Source organism: Tinamus guttatus, unplaced genomic scaffold, assembly GCF_059628265.1.
Source record: "Tinamus guttatus ecotype Peru unplaced genomic scaffold, ASM5962826v1 Tinamus_guttatus_pri_ptg000004l, whole genome shotgun sequence".
Lineage (NCBI taxonomy): Eukaryota > Metazoa > Chordata > Aves > Tinamiformes > Tinamidae > Tinamus > Tinamus guttatus.
In genome coordinates, this window is record NW_028288538.1 from 9,917,688 (window position 1) to 9,941,751 (window position 24,064).

Consider the following 24,064-nt stretch of genomic DNA (forward strand, 5'->3'; position numbering starts at 1 on the left):
TTCAAGTTTACTGACAAAGAAAGTTATAGGCCAGAATAAGAGGCCAGAAAAAAAAAATCAATATTTTGGGTCCAGGTACTTTGCGTCATATTTATAAATAAGCAATACACATATTGCAAATGGTTCCTTTTTTGAAAAAAATAATCTTCTAACATTTCATGTTGAAAACTTTTTAGAACTCCATTATGAAAGCCTATATTTAATGGAAAGAGGAAAAAAAAAAAAAAAAAACACTAAAAATAATGAAGAACTAAAAGAACACTTACCTGACAAGCTGCTGACAAATTTGACATCCTGGAAGGCATCTATAAGAAATACCATTTAAATATACAGGTTAATTCAAGTTTAAGTGTTAACAGGAAAAAAGTCACACCACTTCACATGTGCAAACTGATACCTCGTATGTAAACCCAGCTGAACTGTACGTGTGGGAATGGTGTTATTTGATCAGTGCTAAATTGCATGGGAGGAGGGAGAAAAGATGTCTGAGTAAACTTTATATAGTTTTACACAGTTATTTTATTATGTAAAAAACTTTCAATTTCTAACCTTTTCTATCTTAAGTATGTACCCTGTTTTCCTGCTAATTGTTTTAATAAAGTTAAAAGAATAATTAAGCTTATATCACCATTTCCTACAGTTTTCAAAGCAGTGTTAACCACTCACTAGCATACAAGTGAAATATACACAGATAAAATTGCAGAAATTACACACTAATTTCAAACTTTTTTCAAACTCCAAGCATAAACAATTGCTTAATTTTATCCTTGAATATTATATTCTATTGTTAATTTTTTGTTTAACTAATTCTGGCAAATTATTTAACTAATTCTTGCAAAAACAAATACCAAAAAAGTATTTACTTTTTAAAAAAAAAAAAAAAAAAAAAAAAAGATTGCCTACATATGACATCTTGGATTTTGTCTACATCTGAATCAGTTACACATAATTTGGGTACAACAATATATGATTCTTCGAAACTGATAGAAAAAAAATCTGATGGGGAAGGTGTAAATTCCCTTTTATGCTACACATGGGTTAAACTGAAAAGACAAATGTTGAAGACCATTTTGTTCTTTTGAAAAAGGTCTGGAAATTTTAACAGCTTCCTAATTACTTCATTTACATTTGCAAATTTTCCATGTGCTACAATCACAGCCATAAATTCTAAAAGCTTCCTCAGGTCACACAGTTTTAAAGCATGTGATGAATAATTCAAAATAACTTTAAAACTCTAAAGGGTTTGCTTTGTTCCTTCTATTCTGCCCAAAAATAAGTTCCTAAAAGAAAAAAAAAAGAAAAAAACATATCTTGGGATAAAAAGAAGAAAAAGCTACAGTGTCAGTAATTTTGGTATTTTGAGGTAGACAAAACAGTCTTAAAACACAAAATTCAAAACTGTTTTCAATGCGTTTTTTTATTTCACATCAGTGATCCAGATCCTATGGCTATGAACACCAAGTTAATTCATTGTAGGAATTCTTAATTCTTCATTTCACCTATGATATTTAGCAAAGGTAAATTCTACAAGTAAGACTAAATTCTAGAAGAAATAAATGCTACAGCTATCATTAAGTTCACTTGATCTTTAGTAGCACATATCTAGTTCAGTATAAAAGTGTTCAAAGAGATTTAGAATCTCTCAGTTAAAATCTCTTCCTTAGTTTCCACCTCCTCTCTAAAATCCCATTTCCTAATTTTTACTCTCACTGTTTCTTGCAGATCTTAATGGTAAGCAAAGCAAAAAACACTTATCAAAATGCTTCCTTTTTATTTTCCCTGGAAGTAGAGCTTTGTTCATCCTTTGCTTTGTATCTATTATTAGTCTCACTCCTTTCAGAATATTCCTTTTCCTGCTCCTTTCTATGAATCTCTCATCCTTTCTTACACCACTATTAGCTTTACTTTTACACATCACTATCACACTAGCATTGTTGTTCTTCAAATCTATATAAAGACCAAACAATTCTATGGGACTTTCTGATTTTTCAGAACTCCGCACAAGAAAAAAGAAAATTAACAGAAATACACAGAGAACACCCACTGCAGAGACTCCAGTGACACACCACTAAAAGCAGCAAAGAGTAGGCCAACACCTATCGAAAGGTTTCTGCAATGCCAAGGTTGCATAAGAAGAAAAAAAAAGTTACATAAAAAGGAAAAATAAATCTAAGAGACAGAGTGAGACTGCCCAGACATAAAGGGCAATTAAACACAGTATTTCGCTATGGATTGAATAGTGTTCCACTACTCTCTCATACTGCTAATTTAAAAGGTAACAGGGATTTCTCACACTATTTCTAGCTTACCTGTGGGGGTCTTTTGAACTTGGTATAATATATACGCACTCCCTCTTGGTGAAAGTATTTTCTATCCAGGATTTCTGGGACTGAAAAAAAAAGAAAAAAAATGAATAGTATTATAAAACACAAGTTATATTATCTTTATATGCGCTGCATTCTCCACAAAACAAAATCATGTATCAGCCTCTAATGACATCTAACACTGCTTGCCTAAACCTTGAGATAACCAAGACCATATTAACCAATTTCTTTAACAAATGCCACTTACTGCAATATATAAATCCCTTAGAGTCTAAAGTAGTAGTTTTCAAAGTTAACAATTAAATGGTATTAATATCTCTTGTAGTAGCCACATAAAGATGTATAAAAACGCAAAATACGCTGTTTAGATAAACTGTCAAAGAAAAAACGGAGTGAATTAAAAAGCCAGTCACCTCACTATACACTCAAGTAAGAGTACTTTCATCTACCTTTTTAATAAAGTTAAAAAAAATAATAATGCAGGTTTAAAAAGTCATCTAAATAATGGCAATGTCAGTCTTCTCTAGGGGCCATGAATCTGGACAAGCTTTGTTCTCAAGGAGAAAGCTTCTCATCTCAGTAAGCAAATGTCACGAGCATCATTCCAAAAGGTGTTTTGAGCTTAGCCTCAAAACATTTCCCGAAACTTACAACCAAAGACGCTTTCTTCATCACTTATTTGCCTATTTTAATAGCTGGACACTAACTCATTGGGTCGCTTTAACTCATACGCAACATTGAGAGTTACAGTAACTCTGAGATAATCTTGGAGTTACTTGCTAAACATGTGAGATGCCTGATGCCTGTGTCAGCTTCCAGCACCACACCAGGAAAGGAACTCGGATGTGATTTTTAGTAATTCAGAACAGGAAGAAACTTTGTAGGTTGATCTGCACCTTATGCCACATAAGTTGTAATCCTTATTAGGATTGCATCAAGATTTCTTCTTTGCTAATAGCATGTTCTCCTTTAAAATTACATTCCCCATTTAGATTTTTTTAAGTTCCTTATTCTTTCTAAGGAGGAAAAAAAGAGACTGATGTATATCATTAATGGATACCTGTAACAGTTCAGTATGAGAACTATGAATCAAAGATTGTTAGACCTGTTATAACAGAAGATTCAGTAAAGGCATCTGGTCCTTCACCACTGCAATGTCAAGATCACTTTAGGATAATACAGAGAAATCATTACATGAACCGGTATAGGTCTGCTTGTAATGAAGCCCCCTGGAAAACTGGTCCTCAACTGCCTGCCCTCTTTCAAAGCTTTCCTCATATCCAACAGATCTTTCCCACGTTATTCCTCCTGACCTCCTGCCAATATTTTGTCCTTCTAAAGTCTGGTTGTGAATGTGCCAAGCCAGTTCCCAACTGTGCTCTAGCTGGTGGCCTTCCACTCAGAGGCACCAGGCTCTGCTGGGAGAAGGGGACGGGGCAGCCTCCCATTTCCCAAGAGTGGAAAAGGAAAGATGGGAGAAAGCTGCTGCACAATCCCCACAGAGCATGACTCGGGGGACACAACAGAACAAGCGCCAAACCATGTTGCACATTTAAATTTGTATTTTAACCACGTGGAATGGGTAGCCATGGCCACAGTTGACCTCTCTCTATCTCTAACCCCTTAAAAACAAAGGGTGCGCTCTAGGCAAGGAAAGGACAGCCTTGCAAGAAAGACATGGGTTATTAGATAAGTGTATATATGTGAACACAACGCAATGACATTCAGGTTCAGATTCAGGTACACTGAGGCTTGCCCTGCCTGGCCTGTCCTAGGGATTAACAGTTGGGTCTCGCGGCAGGAGAGCGAGCAGTGAGTCACCACACGCGCAACCTGCGCGTTCCCGGCACGTCTGCTCCTGACCTGCCGCTGTGCTCAGAGCGGCAACGTCTCCTCTCCACCTGCTATCACAGTATTAGCAGTATATATTTAAAAAAAAAAAAAAAACATGCAATCCTTTTATTTTTATAGGAATAAGCATCTAGGGGCTAGCCAACACCGCAGTGGTTTAAGCTTGTTATCGTGAAGACGATAAGATAGAGAGGAGTAATTAAAATATTTTGGTTAGCACATCTTGAAGCAAGCCATCACAGGCCTAACGTGACAGACAGCAAAGCCTGGAGTATTATAAACCACAAGTAATCGCATCAGTTGCTCCATGAAATATTGCTTATTAAGTGGTGATCAAAGCTGGGAACAAGGAAAACTAGTTTACAGCATAAAACACCAGCCAACATTCCTGCTTTCAGTTGGGGCAGGAAAAGAAAGCAGTAAGAGTAGAATAATGAAAATGAGACATCTCCCATAACTGTGTAAAGAATAAAGATCACACACACACCAAAAATAAAATAAAATAAAAAGGTAGAAAGAACAGTTGCACAGTAGTGCTTTCTATGCCATAAAAGTCACTACTTATGGAATGCTGCTATGATGACCAGAAGGAAGATGATGATGTACAGGACAGTTAAGATAACTCAGTTTCAGGACAGACTCAGAAATACTTCCTTGTGAGTAAAGGGTTAAAACAGGAGGCTAGTCAGCAGCCAGAAGCCATACTGAAGTTATCAGACTTTGCATTTCTTAGATTTTGCTCCCAACTTCTGCTTAGGGGAGTGATAAGGATCTATTTTGTGGGGGTATCTTAGAGAGTGTACTTTACATGATGGCAACAGCTCTGCAGTATTGCAAGAAGTTCAGATTTTAGGAAAAAGTATATGTAGTAATATAAACATAAAATGGGGGCTTTCAATTGTGTATTTTCTTTCCTTTCAAACTTGCATCCGAAAGATGAACAAACCAAAAAACTTTCCATATTCTCTCATATGCATTTCAAATCTGCTAAACTAAATAAATATTTAAGAAAAATATTAATACAGTTATTATTCCAGAATGACCTTCATTGTTTTTTCCCCCCTACAGATGGAAGCTACATATGAAAATATCTCCACCTTAAGACGTCCGGTATTCCCAGTTGGCAGGATCACCTCTGTGCCCCAGAAACAAAACTTGCAACATCTCCTACATTTCAGGAGATGTTTTGCTGGAACCTACCAACTCCTAGCTCTGAAGTTGCCAACACCACTTTTGCTCAGTTTTCAAGCTCTGGAGTGTTATGCAAGACACTTTATTGTGCTTCCACTGATTCTGGGGTAGATAGTTAAGTCCACTGTGTCTTTCAGCATTTCTGAAAGAACTTTAAGAAACAAAAAGCGCATAGATTTGATACAATAAGCTAGAACAGATAAACTCATGCTGAGACCATGATTAAAGGAAATACTTCAAACCACTTCCAGTAAGAAAGTCTTTTCATAACACTTTCACCAGCGCTAAAACAATTGTAATGACTATTTGAAACAAAACTTATTCTAGTAGTTGCTGAACTACAAACTCAAGAGAACATGTCTGAACTGGAGCATGTACAGCAGTATTTTTCAGGCTTGAGAAAGTATTCAAACACCCCCCAAGAAACTACAGCTTTTTACAGCACACAAAAATTTTACCATAACATTTTTCACTACTGGTTATTTTTACTTCAGCAATAACATCAGCACTTCAAAGCACCACTTACGGAAGTAAAATAATTTAAGTATACCTGCTAATGGTAAGAGAATGCCTCAGGTTACCTTTACTGAAATTTATGATGGGTATTTCTAGCAAGTCTCCCTACAGAATGACACTTTGGTTCATCCAACAAATTTGACTTTTATATGTAGAAAAAGATCCACACATCTTCCCTATTTAGCAAGATCTCAAAATAACCTGCATGACTTAATAAATCCATAAACACAGCAGTTGTAGGGATACTAGAAGAGTTGACAATCATGATCTTGTTCATGTATGAAGGGATTAATTTATTCTCCTTGTTCATTTATTTGTTAATAATACTGCATGTTGCTGGAGGGTTGTGTGTTACGGAATAGTTGCTACAAAAGTATAAGCTTTTCCCCAAATATCACTCTCAAACCTGACACCCTATACCAACCTAGCAGTTCTGCTAACAACTTTTCTATAAAGCTGAACAGCTGGATCAGGAAACTGACCTGGATTAAAATTAAAATAAACCCAAACCAAGACTTGATGGAAGGAGAAGAAAACAGAAAGGACAATTACTGATTCTGCAGATGTTTGACCTTAGTTTCCAAGTTAGAAGGAACACCAGCTTCTATAGTACCTCACATTCCAGATTTCTGCTCTTTGTACCGAACGGATCTTTAATAAACACAATAGCTTTTAAAGGAAAAGATCTTCCAATTTTGTTTTTTCCTTAATAAAAACAAGTAGGTTCTATACATTTCTTTTTCTTTCCTTACCCACCTCCAATTTTCCAAAAAGCTGAAATTTCCATTTGTGGAAAGAACAAACATGTAAATTTGCACCTTCCTGTTTTGGGGCTTGCTGAAACGGAAAACGTCTGCAGCATAAGTATAGCAGTCACCACCACACAGCCACCAGCTCTCCTATACGTCCAGGTCACTTGCAACCAAAGAGCTAAACTTCACCACATTTGGAACAGACATTCTGTACTTGAGAATCTCCTGTAGTTTGTCTCGTCAAGAAGAGACCCATGGACAAGCGGCTGCTTCTTACATGCTCGTACGTACTGCACACACTCATGTGCCCCTTCAGAAGGGGGCTCCTTCCCTCTGGAGCTGCGGACAGCACCGCGCTCCCTGCCCCGTAACTGCGGCACCTCTTGGAGCACTGGGCTCCTCTTGCTACACCGGAGAGGCAAAAAGTCCAAACTAACCTTTACCTCTTATCATGATCGGATTCAGTGTCTAATAAAATCACATAAAGCCAAACATTCAGGATGAACACCACCACAATTTAAGTTAATGCATATCAAATAGTTTAGCATCCACACAGCTTTTTTTTTTTTTTTCCTTCCCCTATGGGGAGAGATGACATGACATAAAATGTGTTCCCATTGCAAAGATTTCCAGCAAAGTTTCAAATCTGTAAGGATCTCCAGTCTAAGTATCTAAGCCTGTTCTTAATATAAGTTCACTGAAAAACACTCCGAACGTATAACCCAGAAAAAAAATAAGCAACTAAAGTCACTGTGTATAGAGTGGAAAGTATCTGAAGATCGCTATCCATGCTCTTCCCAAAATAAGATCCTAAAACACCATGTTGAAGAAAAAAAAAAAAAAAAGGCAACAACAACAACAAAAAAACACACCTTTGTTTCTCAAGGAAACATTTTTCACTAAAAGAAAATCTTCAGAACTGTAGAAAATTTTACGTAAATATGGGGGAAAAGGGATGGAGGAAAGGTAAGCAGTTTGATGCTATATATTTACTAACATTTGTTTTAAACTCTTGGCTCCAGCAAGCCACTTCTTTCCTTACAATTTAAAATTACATACCTCTATAATTACTGCCCTTTTTCTTTTTTCTTTTTTTTTTTTTAAAAAAAGCATTTAGCTACCTAGCATTATGTCCTATATTTAAAATATTCCTTGCTGAAGAATTCCAGACTGTCTGCCCAGAGACTACATACACACGCACTTAGGAAATCTGTTGAATTAACAAACACAGTATCACTAAACCTTATCATTTTCAAAAATGTTTTGTAGAAGTTTATGGATACGTGCAATATTAGAAAGATAAGTAGGCCTTATAATCTCAGTGCCAAAAATATATTCATATAGAGTGCCTTGATATATCCTTATCAAACATTTCACCCTAAACAATGAATGATACTGCTTGAATCTACAAGTGCTGCTTAATAAATTAAAATGAAAATTCTTGCAAGTGTATTTCTGCATTAGAGGGAGGAAAAAAAAAAAAATCAAAAAACTTAATTTTCCCTGTAGCTTTATCTACAGGAAAAAGTTGCTTAGCTTGTTTATTTGCTTTTCCAAAATATTGACACACCCTCTATCAAAGAACCCAGTTGGTTCAGACGCAGACCATTCCTACCCTGCACGAAAGATGTCACTGCTATGTCACCTAGCTTAACACCATTGCTGGGAAAGCAACAGCTCTAGTTTTCTGGGTTTAAATATTTCTCCAAGGAGAATATTAGTACATGCCTGAAAACACTGTGTCTGAAGGCAAAAATATTATTTTTAAATAAAAAGCATTGAGAAAACAGGGAAGGAAAGAAGGCAGTCAATGGAAGTCTTCTGTTAATTCTACGGCTCACTGTATTCAGAAACAGACCTCAATCCAGTGAGCAGAGATACGAATCTTGCTATCAATGGCTCCCTTACTGCAGAATAAAAACCTTCAACAACCCTATTCTTTATTACAGGGTTCAGGAGATTTGCTCTGAACAGTCTTCCCAGCAATCTAGGTCTCAAACAGAGCAGCTATTGTTTTGTCAAATTCTTCTCTGACGTAACAGGTCACCATTTAATTCACCACATCCATTCACAGGTGTGGATGCAATGAACACTTGGAACTTCTCAAAAAGTGATTTTCACATCTGTCTCCTAAACTTTACTAACATGATTCTCATGTGCTTTTTATAGGACAGGTAGCAAATGTGGGAATTTTATCAAATAACCATAATGCACCATATTCGATATATATAAAATATGAGTCTACAAGCTTTTTTTTTTTTTTTTTTTTTTTTTTTGGTAACTCAGAGGACCACCAACTTGCATCAAATTTAACATTTTGAAGTCTTTATTTTTAACTTTGATTTTCCAGAAAAAAAAGATAATTATTTAGGGAATAATTATTATAAGATATAATATGAATATTCCATATTTAGATTCAGACTTAACCTACTTAATCCACATTATTGGGAATATTCCAAAACACATACCAAAATTTCTATCCAAAGGCAACTAACTGGGAGGTAGCACCCCAAGTTTTTAAAGGAGATTAACTCTTTCCCAATCAATCCCTCCATTTATAAAGGAAAGGACAGAAAGGGAACACATGGTAATCACAGTGAGAAAACACCAGCCACAGCTTTTCAGACAGCTTTTTCAGATTTAAGTCCAATTCGCAGTTCATTAATATGAGAGACTAAAGCAAAGACACCAACAACGCATCACATCACCAAAACAGACAGGGATGTTTTCAAGCTACCAGCCATACAGACATTGCTTGTTTTTGCTAAAATCCCGTGTTCGAAACCCATCTTTAACGAAGTCCAGCCACCAGTTGAAACCAACCCCAAATCACCCTTCTATTTGTAACACAGTCTACTTTTCTTTCCTTGTCTATGGCGAGGGAGTCATATAATCTACATCCTCATCCCCCTCAACATCGGTTATTTATCTGCAACCCACAGTCATTTTAGTCTTACTGTTGACTGCAAACCTTCACATTCCCTCACGGGAAGGGTGCCAGGGCTTGGGGCGAGCGGCGAGGGCAGACGGCCGCCCGCCCCGCTCCGCTCCTCTCCTCTCCCCAGCACGCACTGTGATAGGCCCAGCGCGTCCGGAGGAGCCCGCGCTTCACAGCTCACCACATCCGCTGCACGTGAAGGAATTCCTCTGGTCCAGACACTTGCAGATGCCTGGGAAGTACTGGCTCACCTCACATAAAGCACACAGGGTACAGGAGCACACAACTCTATAAACTCCTTCATTTTCAGAAGGAATGAGGCTCGAGGTGAGCTACCATGGGAAGAACAGTTCATGGTGCCTGGATGTGTTGGCTCTGTTTCCCAAGCAACTTCCAATCCTTCCCCCATGACATAAGGGGTACGGATTACAGGTATGAAAAAAGGAGTTAGTGGTGGCCACCTCAGGAAAACAGAGTAGAAGCAGGCTCCTGTTCACTAGCCAAATAAGTTATCAGATCCTCAAACTGTTTCTAATTCTCTCTATATATATACATAAAAATCTCAATTCTGAAATTTATTATGCATAACCAGCACACAAGTTACAAGTTCACTTTACCTAGTGTGAAGAACATATTGGAGCTTTGTATGTCCGCAAATTTAAATAAGGTCCTCCCTTTCTTGCTCATGAAGTACAACTGATTAATGCATTATGCTGAAGCACATTAGAACTACAAAAATCAAATTGGAAGAGTCTTAAGTTGTTTGTCCTGCTCTACCACTTTTTAACCTGCTTCATTTAGAGATCTGATTTATTTTTATGTCACATGAAGAAAGGGACTACTTCTCTATCATTACAGTGAGGATTTTGGTGCCTGACAACCTAAGTAGGCTATTATTAACTCATTAGAGTAATGGAAACTTATTATCACTGCAGGATGCTTCACATAGTTAGAATAGGACAACCCTCTGAATATCTGAAAAATAGAAAGGCTTACACGCACTTTTAAGTTATCACAGGTCAGTAATATTTAAGTAAATGGCAGAGGCAAGAAGGGGAGAATAAGAGAACACGAGTGGGCATCTGAAATAGGTGACAGTGCCTGAGCACAGCTAAGGACTGTGAAGTTTCAAACAACTTGTCTTTAGGCAGCATCAGGGAGAACTTTTTTTAAAATTAACCAAACTAAAAATGCTTAAAAAGAGCCCCGTTAGCAAATATGTAAAGAATCACTTGAAAAGAAATCTGGCACTTAATTCGCAAGAACCTTACTGTGGAGGTTACTGCCTTAACTCCTACTCTTTGCCTTCCCATACACATTTGCACACACTCAAATGTTCCCACTACCGACTCACAGCAATGGGAAAAATTGCTGTTTTAGTCAATGCACCACAACGACCAGAGCTCTTAAGAGATGTTGCAAACAGTGTCTCACAATCCTCATCTGCACTTCTGCATGTGCAAGTTCAAGAGCATCTGACTGTTCACGGGATCTTCCTGTACTCACAAAGGACACCAGGAGCACCAGTAATCTTAGTGCTCCTATAATTGTAAAGACAAGCTAGACAAGATAGTGTTTTGCATAGAATCGTAGAATCCTTAAGGTTGGAAGGGACCTCTAGAGATGTCTAGTCCAATCCCCTGTACACGCAGTAAGACCTAAAAGTCATTCATTCCATCTCTAAGCTACCATTGAGGCTGTTAGAAGTGCTCTGTTTTACCATACCGTTTACGAAAATACCACAAGATTTTCTATCACACCATCCTTCATGTGTGCACAGAATTGCAAACTAAAATACAATCATAGACATCCCAATTCTTAACTACTGATTTAAATCTAGAGTTGGATACCTCTAATAGGGAGGTAAATAAGACAACTTGTTTTGATTTCTCTTATCCTGGTCTTACGCGGCTGCTCTGCAAGTGTGAGCCCTCAAGCTAGGTATCAAAAGGAAATACAAAACTCTTATCAAGCACTTCTATGGACTTGAATGCTCTGATTTGCCAAGTGAAGCATTAGCAGCTGAAAAGCAGAATCGTTTGTGGGGACAACATTTTTTTTTGATAATTGCACAGAAATACAGCTATCGTCTACTTAAGCAGGAAGAAACAGCAAATTCCAGCTCTCCCACCAAACCTTGATACCGAACCGCAGGTTACCAAAAGCTGATCTACCTGCAAAGTAACCACACTAAATACCACAAGCCTAAATAATAACGTTCCTAAATATATTATTTAACAACTTCTGAAAAAGAAGCAATTTCTACGACATTGAGAGATTACAATATTATTCATGTAAATTAATCTTGTTTATTACTTTTTCCAGTGTACCTACCTACTTCCAGTGAAACCCCACAACACAAGAGGCAGTGTAAGGATACTGTCAAAACGTATCAAAGTAATCGCCCCCAGCAACCTTCTTCTAGAAACCAAAAAAATAAGAGACTTGTCACATAAAAATGTATTATTTTTAAAGCAACTGTATCCTGATGTTCAGGAAAGAGGAAAAAAAAAAAAAAAAAAAGGAAGTTAAAGCAATGTTTCTTTATTTCAGAGAGCTGCCAATGAAGCAAAAAGGGTCACAGGCAAAAAGCCCAGGGTCACATATTAGGCAAGCAGATTCCCTGGGTTTGAGAATAACATCCACTCTCATGGGGCAGTGAAGACAGTTCTTTTTCTAAATCACGGTATAATTAAAATCCAGCTATTAATATGTTAATTATTCACACAAGATTCCTCGTCCTACATGCAGATCTTTATAAATATATCCAAAACACTAAAAAAAAAAAAAAAAATCTACTAGTTATACTCAAGAGACTCACTTCATCTTAGCAGTGCTAACTTTTCTAGCTTCTTTGCTGAGAATTAAGCAAAAATTCAAGAGGAAATAGCTGCTCAGACTCCCTCTCCAACAAGGGTGCCTAGGGAGACTCATTGCCTAAATTAACTCCTGTGAATTCTCCTCATAGCTCTCTGCAAGCTCTGCCTGTATTCTACTGCATTCTACAGATTGTCTGAACGCATGTGTATCATCCTCAAATATTTTTCACAGGCTGAAAATATGACTTTTCTGAAGGTATATAAAAAAACCTTGCATGTTATCTACACCAGTTTAAAAAAACAGAAACACACACATGGACAAAACACACTCAGCCCAAGATTTAGCACATGTTCTGCTACCCGGCAGATGTTATCGTAGTACCAAATATTTCTTCTGGTGGCCCATAGAGCACCAGCTATGACTAGATCAACACACTCAAACAATAACTTGATGAGCAGCAGCTTTCATCACTGCAAGACATTCACCTGTCCCACTAACTGGAGGCACAAACTAGCACAAGGCGATAAGTGTTTCTGTCCTCTCTCTCTCCTCATAAAGCAACATAATTGATCACACAGTTTCATTCAAACAATTACAAAGAATTTAACAGTTAAAGAACCCCAGACCCTACAAAGAAAGCTAGGTAAAGATGGAATGCCTAATTTGCAATGAGAACAGCACACGTACAAGCTGCATTTTTCATACAGCTGGAAAACTTAAAAGGATTTTTCTGCATAAGGTTTTTATAAAAGAATCCAAGAATAAGTGAGATCAATTGCTTAATGAAGCAAAGGCACAAATCCCCATCAAAAACGTTTGAAGTTGGTGCAACCTAAAGGGACAAAGGTTAGCGAAGGGGACACGTCTGCGTTTCGGCGCCTCTGACCGCACAGCCGGTTTGGGAGGCTGGTGTCCGTCCCAGCCTCCATATGGCTGTTCACTGCCCCTCACACAGGCAGTGCAGGGGCTAGCAGAGCTGCCCCAGGGGCTAGTTGAGCTGCCCCAGGGGCTAGCTGGCAGCGCCAGGCCATGAGCACTTGCTGCAGGACACAGAAGGGGTCAGTAAACCTCAGCGTGTGAATGGAAATAGGCTTCCCAGCAGCTCGGCCTCCAGAGGCGCTGGCACTGCAATGTCAGACCTGTTTCCTAGAAAGCTGTCTGGAATATTTTTCAGCTGTAGCATCACTGGCTCCCTACTCTTTTCCCAGGGGTAGAAGATTACTACCACGAGCAGGAATTCCTTCCAGATCGATCACTCCCTGCTTCACAATCTCGACCAGAAGGTCACCCTTGACCACACACCATTTAACACTTTCATAAAGAAGCTCTATTAAATTTGCTGTTTAATGGAATTCTGGAAATTACAGTTTGGACAATACCACAGTCAGGGAACACAGGAGAGGCAGGTAATACTTTAACATTTAAAGCTTCATTAACTCACTCTTGTAGATTAACTGATCTTTTTATTTGAAGAGAAAGCTGATTAACAGTTCTATAATTACACAACTGGCATTTTGAGGCTCCAGTCATGTGTCACGTGTCAGCCCAGCCTGTTGAGGTGAGTGAGGTCGTGCCTGACTCAATATTTGCACAATTCTTGCATGATTCCTTGCTCTGAAAGGAAGTCGAACTTTTTCAAACTGGCTTTAGCCCCAAACCAATATATCCGTCAAACTTACTTTAGTTTTAAGATGGTTATGTCCATGTACAGCATAACTGAAATTGCAAGTCTTAATTGTATCAGAGCTACCGCTACACTAATCTCTACCAAACATTGGTAGAAAGAGGCTTCACTACCTTCTACCCCAAAGAAAGTGGTTCAGCCTCTTGAGAAAGCTAAACAGAGCCAGGAACAGCTCAAAAAGCAAATAAGCACATTAAGAACAGAGAGAAAGAAACTAGTGATATTTTGTTACATGAGACAAGTTATCAGAAGTGGATTTTTATCCAACAGAAATAATAGCTTTATGTGAGGGCCAAAGCTCATCTTGATGCAGCAGTTCGTAAAGAATACGACACAATATAACTGGCAATATTTTTTTCCTTTCCTTTTTCTTTCTTTCTTTTTTTTTTTTTTTTTTTTTTTTGAATGCATACTGGCAAATATAAAGTAAGCCAAGAGAAACATCCTCTATTAATATGAAATTAAATATAAAATTATTCAAGCATAACTAGGATATGCCAATAGTATAATTAGATGGGACTGTAATAACCATCCAGTTGATACTTTGAAAAACACCCGACTTGTAACAACAGTTTCATCCATCCCTGTACATAAGGCTGCAAGATTTAGGTAACACTGAGGTAGAGTAGCGTGTTCACAGAGTAATCCAGCCACTTATTAATGTCACAACAACACGACTCAGTTCTCCAGCACCGCAGAGCAACATTCCACAGTAACTTCGGCTGGTGCCAAGCCTGGTGTGCCACAAGCCCATTCTCCTAAGCCCCTGCACATGATCCCAGCCCATGTCACACCAGCACTGGCATTTATGCAATCATGTGGAGAGCTGATTCAGGGAAACGACCGACAAAAGAGCTAATCCTCAAAAAGGGGAACGATTAGATTTTTATTCAACACAGATCCTGAGGCAGCTGAGCAGCCAAGTGAAGCACAAGCAGAGCAGTGGGATGGTGGCAGCCTGAACCTAGGTGAATTTAAACTGACCTAGAACCACACCTTTAAGAAGAGTTTTTCCAGATTCAGGAGTGACTTTTAATAAAGTTATGGACTTAAAACACATTAATCCTGCTTCATGTCTGAGATTAGTATCCTGTAACACAAAACACCTCAACTACTGCAATCAGTCTTTGGGCTTAAACTGCTGATGGATTAATTGTAGGGAGACCTGGACTGTTAACTAATGCTAGCTTAAAAAGTGGCTCAAGTCCAGAAATTTTTAGACAGTAAGTGCTTGTGAAATACAATATTCCTTACAGAACAGCTAGAAATTAATTCATACAAGGTATGAATTTCAATTGTAAAAATCATGACTGCCCAGCCTGCACTTCTGAGAAGAAAACTGAGGGGGAAAAAAAAAAAAAAAAAAAAAAAAAAGCAGGTATTAGTACATGAACTTCCAACCCCAGATCCTGCAAAATTTCATCAAACAAGTAAGTAGACTATAAAAGGAAAGCATCACTTCTATTCGCCTCTCAGCAAAGGTGACAAGCAGCAATAGATAAGGTTGAGATAATAAATACCTGTTTGGGTAGGAAGAACGGGGAACAAAAGAGGGAACAAAGGGAAGTATTCAGTCACACCGTGTTAAGACTGAGGGAGCTATACCAGACACTTTCCCAAACCTTGAAGACTACAGTTACATTATCGTGAAAGACTTAACAAAAAGATCAAATTAACTGAGTTGTTGCTGAAAAAGTATTCAAAAGCAGGAATGTCTTGTGTGTGACAAAATATATATACTGCAGAAATTATCCAAGAGATTCAGACAGTTAATTTAATTAAAAAAAAAAATCAGCATACCAGAATTTAACAGAAACACGTCAATTCATAGAACCTATTGTTTTGTTTGTTTGCTTTGTTTTTATCCCAAGTCAACCATTGCAGGCAGAATCCCCCAGCTCTGGGAGGCAGCCAGCCTAGGCTTTGAGAGGCAGGACCTGGCTGCCACAGACCTGAAGGAGCTCCAAAGCTCTCAAGATCAGGAAGATCCCCACCTCATTTGCACACATTCATGTGCACCAGCCACACGAAGGCTCTGCTGAAAGCCCCACTGCTTCCCCAGCCGGTAGCCCCAGGGCTAACAGGAATGCAGCAGTTCCAGGAGCAGCAGCTCCAGGGCGAGCAGCAAGGCTGAGGCTTCAGCTAAGACCAATCCACATATCCAGAGCCCCAGTCACCCCAGCTGTAACAAACACTCAGGTGCTGGTTCCAGTTCCACTGCAGGGCGTCGTGAAGTCCTAAAGAAGCCTGGAAGAGAGAGGCAATCCTGAAGATGGAGCCACAGATCCATTGGGAACTTTTTCAAAAACTTTCATTTGGTCAGAATGTTTCAAACCAATTCATGTAGTGAAGAAAATATATCCAAACCACCTTAGAACTGTAAATCCAGCATTTCAGCAAGTTCCGCATTGGGTTCAAATGTCACTCTTAAATGAAGGGAGACAGAATAGAAGCAATAAAGGCAATAGCACTGGCTGTTGTTTTATAGATATAAAATGACTCTTCCTTGAAGGAAGAGCTTCCAAATAATTTCTGCTACACATTTCCATCTCGCCCTCTAAACCAAACATGTTATTGATTTTTTTTCCCCAGGTCTAACTGTTTTAATGCTTTCCCTTAATGTGTGAAATTCTAAATTGCTATTACCACTACCGACAGTAAGTCTTGACCTTGTTAAGATCCACATCAGTACATGATTTTTCTGATGTAAACAAAGCATGCGCACACACTGAGATCAACAGAGTTGCCTACTGTTTGCAAAACACATTGCACATTTAAACAAAATACTTCACATTGGACTGTATATTGATGCAAGTTAGTGATGTCAATGGAAAGGTTAAAGATAAAGTAGAAAAAAAGCTTCACGGAAGTTTTATAGTAGCTATTTTTGAAGTAAGCTTCAAGGGGAATCATATTCTGAAAGCACTACTTGTCAAACTACATGCCCCGAGCACCCATTTCACTACTTGGTCAGCAGATTACACTGATTTTGTGGCTGGGGAAGCCAACAGATAACGCCACCACACGTATCACACATATCACATGCTATCCTCCTTCAACTGAAGTAAAAATGGTTTGGGATCTATTAACTCAACCATATGTTTTCCATGCATACAGAGTTCAAATATTTTAGTTATTAGGGGAAAAAATATGGATTATTTAATACTTACACTGAGCAATATATAACACTGATCCAATTTTATGGAAATATTTGTTAAAGACACTAACGTACAGAACAGATTATTTAAGTTTATTCTTATTACTTCTTTTCTTCTTCCCCCCTTTTTTTTGGCTATTGTTTTTTAAAGTTTTAATCCAAACCTGCTACCTAAGTAGCAGTAGGGGAAAAATGCATAAGTTTGGATTGAAAGTTAAATCTGTTCTAATGTGCTGTCAGTTTGCTACCATGCCTTAAATATCATCCTTGGCAAAGAGCTGCTACTTTTATCTTACAGATTATTCCTGCGACATCCTCACACCACATGCTGTCAAACCATTTTTCACATTTGAATATCCTAGTCCTTTCATGTCCTTGTCAGAGGACGTTCTCACTCCCTGGTTAAAAGGAATAATTTTCTTCACTATTATGGCTATTCTTCAAGATTTTCCCCACTGCATGGCAGCCAAGTATTTGCCATCTATCATTACATCAGAAGAGCAGAAGTTTTTCTTACAGACCGAACACTGATATAGATTAAGTTCTGAGTGACTGTTAGCATGTTATATACTGTATGTATGTCATAACCAGAAAAATAACCACATAGCTATCTCTCACACATATAGAACACTTTCTTCCACGTCTTGGAAAGGAAGGAAGGAAAAAGGGGCATAGTGAAGGAATAATTCACTGTTCTTTCCTTGTTGGAAAGAACGGACAGAGGGATAAGAAATTTCCTCTGCCTACTTAACAGCTATCTGGCAGCCTGCATCCTCACAGCACTGATACCGATCTGCCTTCCTGCAAAAATTAGAGGTTGACGGGAGTCACACGTGAACACCAAACTTCACTGCAACGTAGTCTTTCCCCTTCTACTCCTCCCCCAAATTCACTGGAAAAGATTTTTTAAAAAATCTCAGGCCAAATAGAACAGCACAATGCATTTTCTGCATTAAAACACATACTCAAAGACTGCAAAGGTGCCCTACTAGGAAATAAAGGACAGTAATAAGATCATTGGGAATACAACTGCAGAGAAAGAAACAGTTTCAGGAATGAGAAAGGGAGTAAACAAGCCACAGATGGTTCTTTAGTTCTTTTTAACAGGTGAGTCAGTATTCCTGACTATTTTTATAGCAATAATGAAGCACAGAGGTTCATTTGCCAAAGGCCACCACTACTTGTCAGTATCAGAAGTGACATGATCTTTAATGACCATATAAATAACTTATCTAAATACACACGCAGAGTAAGATGATTTGATACTCATTTTACATGCTGAAAAATCATCTAGCTGCCAGAATTTCAGGCAACGAAGGTAAATTGTATTGCATAACAGTTTTAAAGAGTACTAGAATCAGTATTTGTTATACTTGCAATATTTCTAAATATTTCAACAGCTCAGCAAACAGATTTACAAAAAATCTATAGCTCTTTCATAAAAAAAAAGTGTTAAACTCAAGTGCTCAAATTTTAATTATGAAAAAGAACAAAGACTATTTTGATAACCATCAATGCACAGCATTTTATTTAGTTTTATCACTATACACCAAGAATTAGGACAGCTTTTCTAAAAAGATTCAGCTTTCCATGCAATGTTAAGCAGTTCACCTACCACCCCAGTCTCCCCTCAAAACAGAATTATTCAGATTAGAAACATGAAATATCTACAAGAAAAAAAAAAAAAGTTCTGCAAAGCATGCACATTACCTTCATTGTCAGTTTGCCTTTAAAAGAGTAGAACAATAAAATAGAACAAACATTACTTGCCTCGGCAAAGTTATATGGCATGCAAATATCACAGCCAAAGTAGACATGGTTAAAGGAAAGAAGAGAATCCAAGGGAAATAAATATCTGTTAAAAAATATATTTTTCGGATTAAGTATATTGGCCTGAGAAGTATCGCTTCATTCTCTTGATTTTTCCAAGTACAAATCATAGAATCATAGAACGCTTAAGTTTGGAAAGGACCTCTAGAGATCATCCAGTCCAACCCCCCTGCACACGCAGGGTCACCTAGAGCACGTGGCACAGGACTGCGTCCAAGCGGGTTTTGAAGATCTCCAGAGCAGGAGACTCCACAACCTCTCTGGGCAGCCTGTTCCAGGGCTCTGTCACCCTCACCGCTAATAAATTTTCCCTTAAGTTCCTTCTTTTGGTGTTTCAGTTTCCGGCCATTTCCTCTAGTTCTGTTGGTGGCACCCGCTGGAAAGAGGCCGGCTCCATCCACCCTGCCGCCCCGCGCGCCCAGGGAGCGGTGCCGCCACGGGGGGTGCGCGCACACGTCCCCCATTATCATTACTTCAAAATCCAATCCCAAAATTTTAAAGACCAGAATTACAGACTTGGCTTTGTTTCTGCTAATATGCTGACATTATCAAAAGTTTAGTATTCTAATACCTAGAATATTAATATCTAGGTATTAAACTTCTCTTAAATAATAGGCTAATCAGAGTCTTTCTGGAAAATAAAGTTAAACTTGCCATCCTGCCAAGTGCATAAGCTATAAATTATACAAGTGTCTTCAGACACTTCTTTACAAGCCTTCTTATAGATTTATTTGCAACATTTGGGTGCAAAATAGATAAACAAATGCAATCAAATCCTATCATGTCAATATAAATTCCATGTTCAAAGCCAGATTGGTTTGTTCAGCACATACTCAACTGTCTTGACAAGACAAACCATTACAGAAGTGGATCTCATAGAAAGACATAAAAGAGACAGGAAAAGTTGCTAGTCTTGTTGCAAAAGTTCAAAGAAGGGGAAGCACAGCGAGTGGTAAAGATGACTATGAGAGAAAGAAGAGGAGCTTGGATGCTGAAGTCTATCACCAGCACAGCAGATAAAGCAGGGCTGATGAGATAAGACTCAGAGAGACAAGTAGGCAAGGCTAGAGTTACACAGAGCCTTGAGAAGCTTAAAGTAAAATAGAGCACCTACATTCAAGAGAGGATCCACATGGGGAAACAAATGATGTGACAGAGTATCTTTAAATAAAAGACAACTGTTAAATGTAACATCATATTTTAAGATGATTTCAGATGCTTCCATTTAGATGAGAAGTGAAAAGTACGTGTCCATCCTTGCCCTGAGCTCAAGCAAATACAAAACTCAAAGCAAAAGAACTGCAAACTGAGGTATTCCTAGTCCAAAAGCAGCCCACACAGCCGCATAAACACAGCTCTCTGCTCGCTTTAAACAGTCAAGGCAAGAACCACTTCAAACTGGAATGAGGAATTTCAGGGCTGATCTAGCTAGCACTTATCACACAGAAAAGTTAACTGAATTCTTAGAGTTGTCTCGCTAAATGACTCACCTGCTGGATCTTCACTAGGATAATTACTGGTTTTAATATTAAAGGCTGTCTGGCAGTTCTTAAGACTTGCTAAATACATATGGAGTGGCAGGGAAAATTTTAGGATGTTTTATGCAAATTCAGTTCACTAAATTCAACTCAGGCAAACAGCCTGGTAAACGCAGCCTCCAAAGTATCATGAAATATTAGATAAATGCCAGGTAAGTATAAAATACTGCAAACCAGCTACATTGCCAGAAAAAAAAAATGATGGGCCAGTTGAAGATAAAGATGACTAACAGATAAGACCAATCTGTATATTTCTAAGCCATGACATCACTAATGAGTACAGCACAAGATGGCAAAAACACATTAAAAACAAAAAGCTCAGTTGAGAAGAGTAACATACAAGTGAAAGATACCAAGTACTATTTCAGCATAGAAAGGCTGCTCTTTAGGCTTCCCTCTATAATTGGCAAATACAATACTTTCCTAAGAAGAGACAGCCCATATTTCCACCTAGTTCACAAGTACAGGCAGAAATGTAACATTTAATAGGTACGTTTCAAACCATCTACCGAGTAGTAAAACGCTCTGTCAACTCAAAACATCTGGCTAGCAGCTCTGGGGGAACTGCAGCAATGCACAGACCTTCGCCCAACACCAGGATTTTCCAGATATCAGAGCGCATTTCACATGACCGATCACCCAAGAACCTCCACAAAAGCCATTCGAGAAACAAACTCGGAGAGCCCGAGGCGCGCTCAGGCGCAGCTGGACCCGCACCGCGCTCTCGCCGCGGAACTTCCGCGGCCTTTTTCTCAGAGCCTACGGGCTCCCTCGAGCATCGCAGCGCGGGGAAAGGCGGAGAGACCGAGCCGAAAGGGCAGCTGCATCCCGGGAAACAAAACAGGTCGTCAGGAAAACCCCGATCCTAGAGAAGCGCATTTATTAAGGAGAAAAACGGCACAGAGAGCGAAGGCCGCGGGGCCGAACAATGGGGCCGCGGCGGCGCCTCCGCGGCCGGCGGGGGAGGCGCGGGGGCGCCAAGCCCCGGGCGGGCTCCGTTTGGGGCCGCGCGCGGCCGGGCCGAAGCGCCCGCGCCGCCGCCTCCCGCCTCCCTCGCGGCGCGGGGAGAGCCCGGCGCGCGGCGCGGAGCCTCCTCCGCAACGGCCGGGCCGCGCAGGGCGGGCGCGGGCCGCGTGCGCCGAGGCGGCGGCCGGGGCTGCTCGGACCCGCCGGCGCTTTCCCCCCACCGCCGGCCGGGCCGAGCGCCGCCGCCCTCACCATTCTCCTCAGGGCCGCGCTGGGTCTCGGCGCCGACTCTGGCTCTCCTCGCGCCGGGCAGCTCCCGCTCGTGGTTCGGCGTCGGCGGTGGCGGGGCCTGTCTCCATCTATCGGGGCTGAGCTCGGCGGCTGCGGAGGGCCGGGTGGGGAGAAGCCGGGCGCGGAGGACACCGCCGGGGCGCAGGGGAGCGCGGCGCGGGGAGGACGGCGCTAGCTCGGCTCCGCACCGGGACCCAGCGCTGGCGGCGGCCTCGGCCCGGCGGCTCTTTCTCATAATTGTGCGACTCGGCCGGCGGAGAGCAGCGGCGCTGCCGCGTCAGCGCGCACCGCCCCCGGGAGGAGGGGGCGCCGCCCGCCGCGTGCCTCGCCGCGCCGCGGGGCGGAGCGGGGTCCCGCGCGGCCGGGCGGCGGCCGCGGCCTCGGCCTCGCCAGGGCGCGGGGGAAGGAGCGCGCAGAGCGCGGGAGGCGCCCTGAGGGCAGCAGGAAATGGCCGCCAGCGCCGCCGCGCGCGCCGGGGTCTCCGCCGCCCTTCCCGCCCTCGGCGCGCGGCGCCAGCCAGAGCCCGTCCCGGGCGGGAGGCCCCGGCGTGACAGGAGGGTCCCAGCGTGACGGGGACCCGAGAAGGAGGCTCTGCTCCCCAAAATATGACGTGCGCCTCTGCCCAGGCGTGTGCCTACTTACGTATTTGTCTGTTTTTAGTGCAGAAAAGCACATTAGCTCTAAAATGTGTCACTAAAGCTTCTGAGAGGTGCTGATGACTGTCAGGAAGTCGCTATTGTGGCACGTGAGTTTTTCTCGTGAGGCCTTACTCTGTGCCACTGAGACTTCACGCTGATGCGGGTATCACCCATCTCCTCTTGTTGACACAAAGCGAGCATTAACTCCAAATCAACGTTTTGGAGGCTGCATATCAACGTATGGAGATATATGGAAATGCAGGTGTGCGCTCAGCCCTGAGCCTCCCGGTCACAGAGCTCCTCATCTCACAGCAAGGGCTGGGGAGCTTGGTATCCTGCTTGGAGTCGGGCACTCAAATACATTGCAAATTCAGTAGACGCGCTCAGCAATCAGAACAGGATGATCCCGACCAGTGCCTCACTGATGAACAAAACATAATCAAAAAACAGCAGGACTGGCAGTCCCCGGCAGATGCTGCCAGCTTCAGTTACGACATGTTCAGCAGATGAACCAACATTAGCGTCTTCCAGTTAATGCAATGTGATTGGTGCAGTTCAACATGAACATCAATGAAGTAACTGATCCAGAATTTTTAAGCATACACACTCAAAACGGACAAAGAAGCACACTTTATCCTGAAATGAATCAAATCCTATGATACACAAGCCTTAATATAGAATAATAAAGGAAAATTAAAATAGATATCAAGAAACAAAATGTCCTTGCACTAAAAGTGATTTAGCAATTCGATAATAAATTCCAATAACATGAACTGCCAAAAAAACTACCAAATCATAGAATCATAGAACCATAGAATGCTTAAGGTTGGAAGGGACCTCTCCCTTTGCTGCCAATAGCAGACCCACTTGTGAGAAGATTCAAGCAACTAAGCAGCCATAACTGGGACACTGGACATTCAGCTCCATGTTACAGTGTTGGCCCTCTCAGCTGTAAGACCTAATGTTTGTTCTTAGATAACGTCAGAAGAATTTGTGGTATCGTGCATAGGTATGTAAATTAGGCTCCTAGGCAAGAAAATTAGGTCTTTTCAGGGAACAGTTTGGGACACTTAAATTAGTTCTGAATGCAGGTTTGCAAAACTAACAGTCTAAATTTGCTCTCCTATTGCAGGAGAAATCCCAGCCTTGCTGTTCCCCACGGCTTGTTCTCCTCGTTGTTGCCATGTGTCAGTACTTGTCGTCAGGCAGCTGAGAACTAAGCCAGGAAAATGAAGAATTGCCATCGCTCTACGCAGCAGCTCTTTGAATCCATCTGGCCTATGGCAATGCCAGGATGCAGACTGAGGGAAGGATGAGGCTGCCCCTTGGCAGGCAGGCTGCACTTTTGTTGACTTAGCCAGTCATTAAATGATACCGTGAGTCACCTTTTGGGGACTTCTGAGCTTTACAAACAGTCTGCATATCCAAGGGCTTCGGGTTTGACAGGCTGAACCTTTGCCTACCCTAGCACTGACAATGATCTGACCAAAGATCAGTGCTTGCTGAGGAAGAACAGAGGGAGCAGTGGCAGCTCAGTAAGAATTTCTGGAGATAGTTCAAGAACTTTC

The 24,064-nt window shown here is 40.7% G+C and overlaps 1 protein-coding gene across 1 annotated transcript in view; it reads right to left on the reverse strand.

The window, feature by feature from the left end:
- TRPM7 (transient receptor potential cation channel subfamily M member 7) overlaps window positions 1-21,919 on the reverse strand; it is a 51,884-nt gene extending 29,965 nt beyond the window's left edge. Inside the window, exons 1-3 of the mRNA XM_088539965.1 lie at window positions 21,820-21,919; window positions 2,310-2,389; window positions 267-305 (exon numbers count right to left, since the gene is read on the reverse strand). Of these exons, the coding sequence (XP_088396091.1) occupies window positions 267-305; window positions 2,310-2,389; window positions 21,820-21,822 (122 nt within the window). The 5' untranslated portion in view covers window positions 21,823-21,919. The remainder of the gene's footprint in view (window positions 1-266; window positions 306-2,309; window positions 2,390-21,819) is intronic.
- Window positions 21,920-24,064: the final 2,145 nt, after the last annotated feature.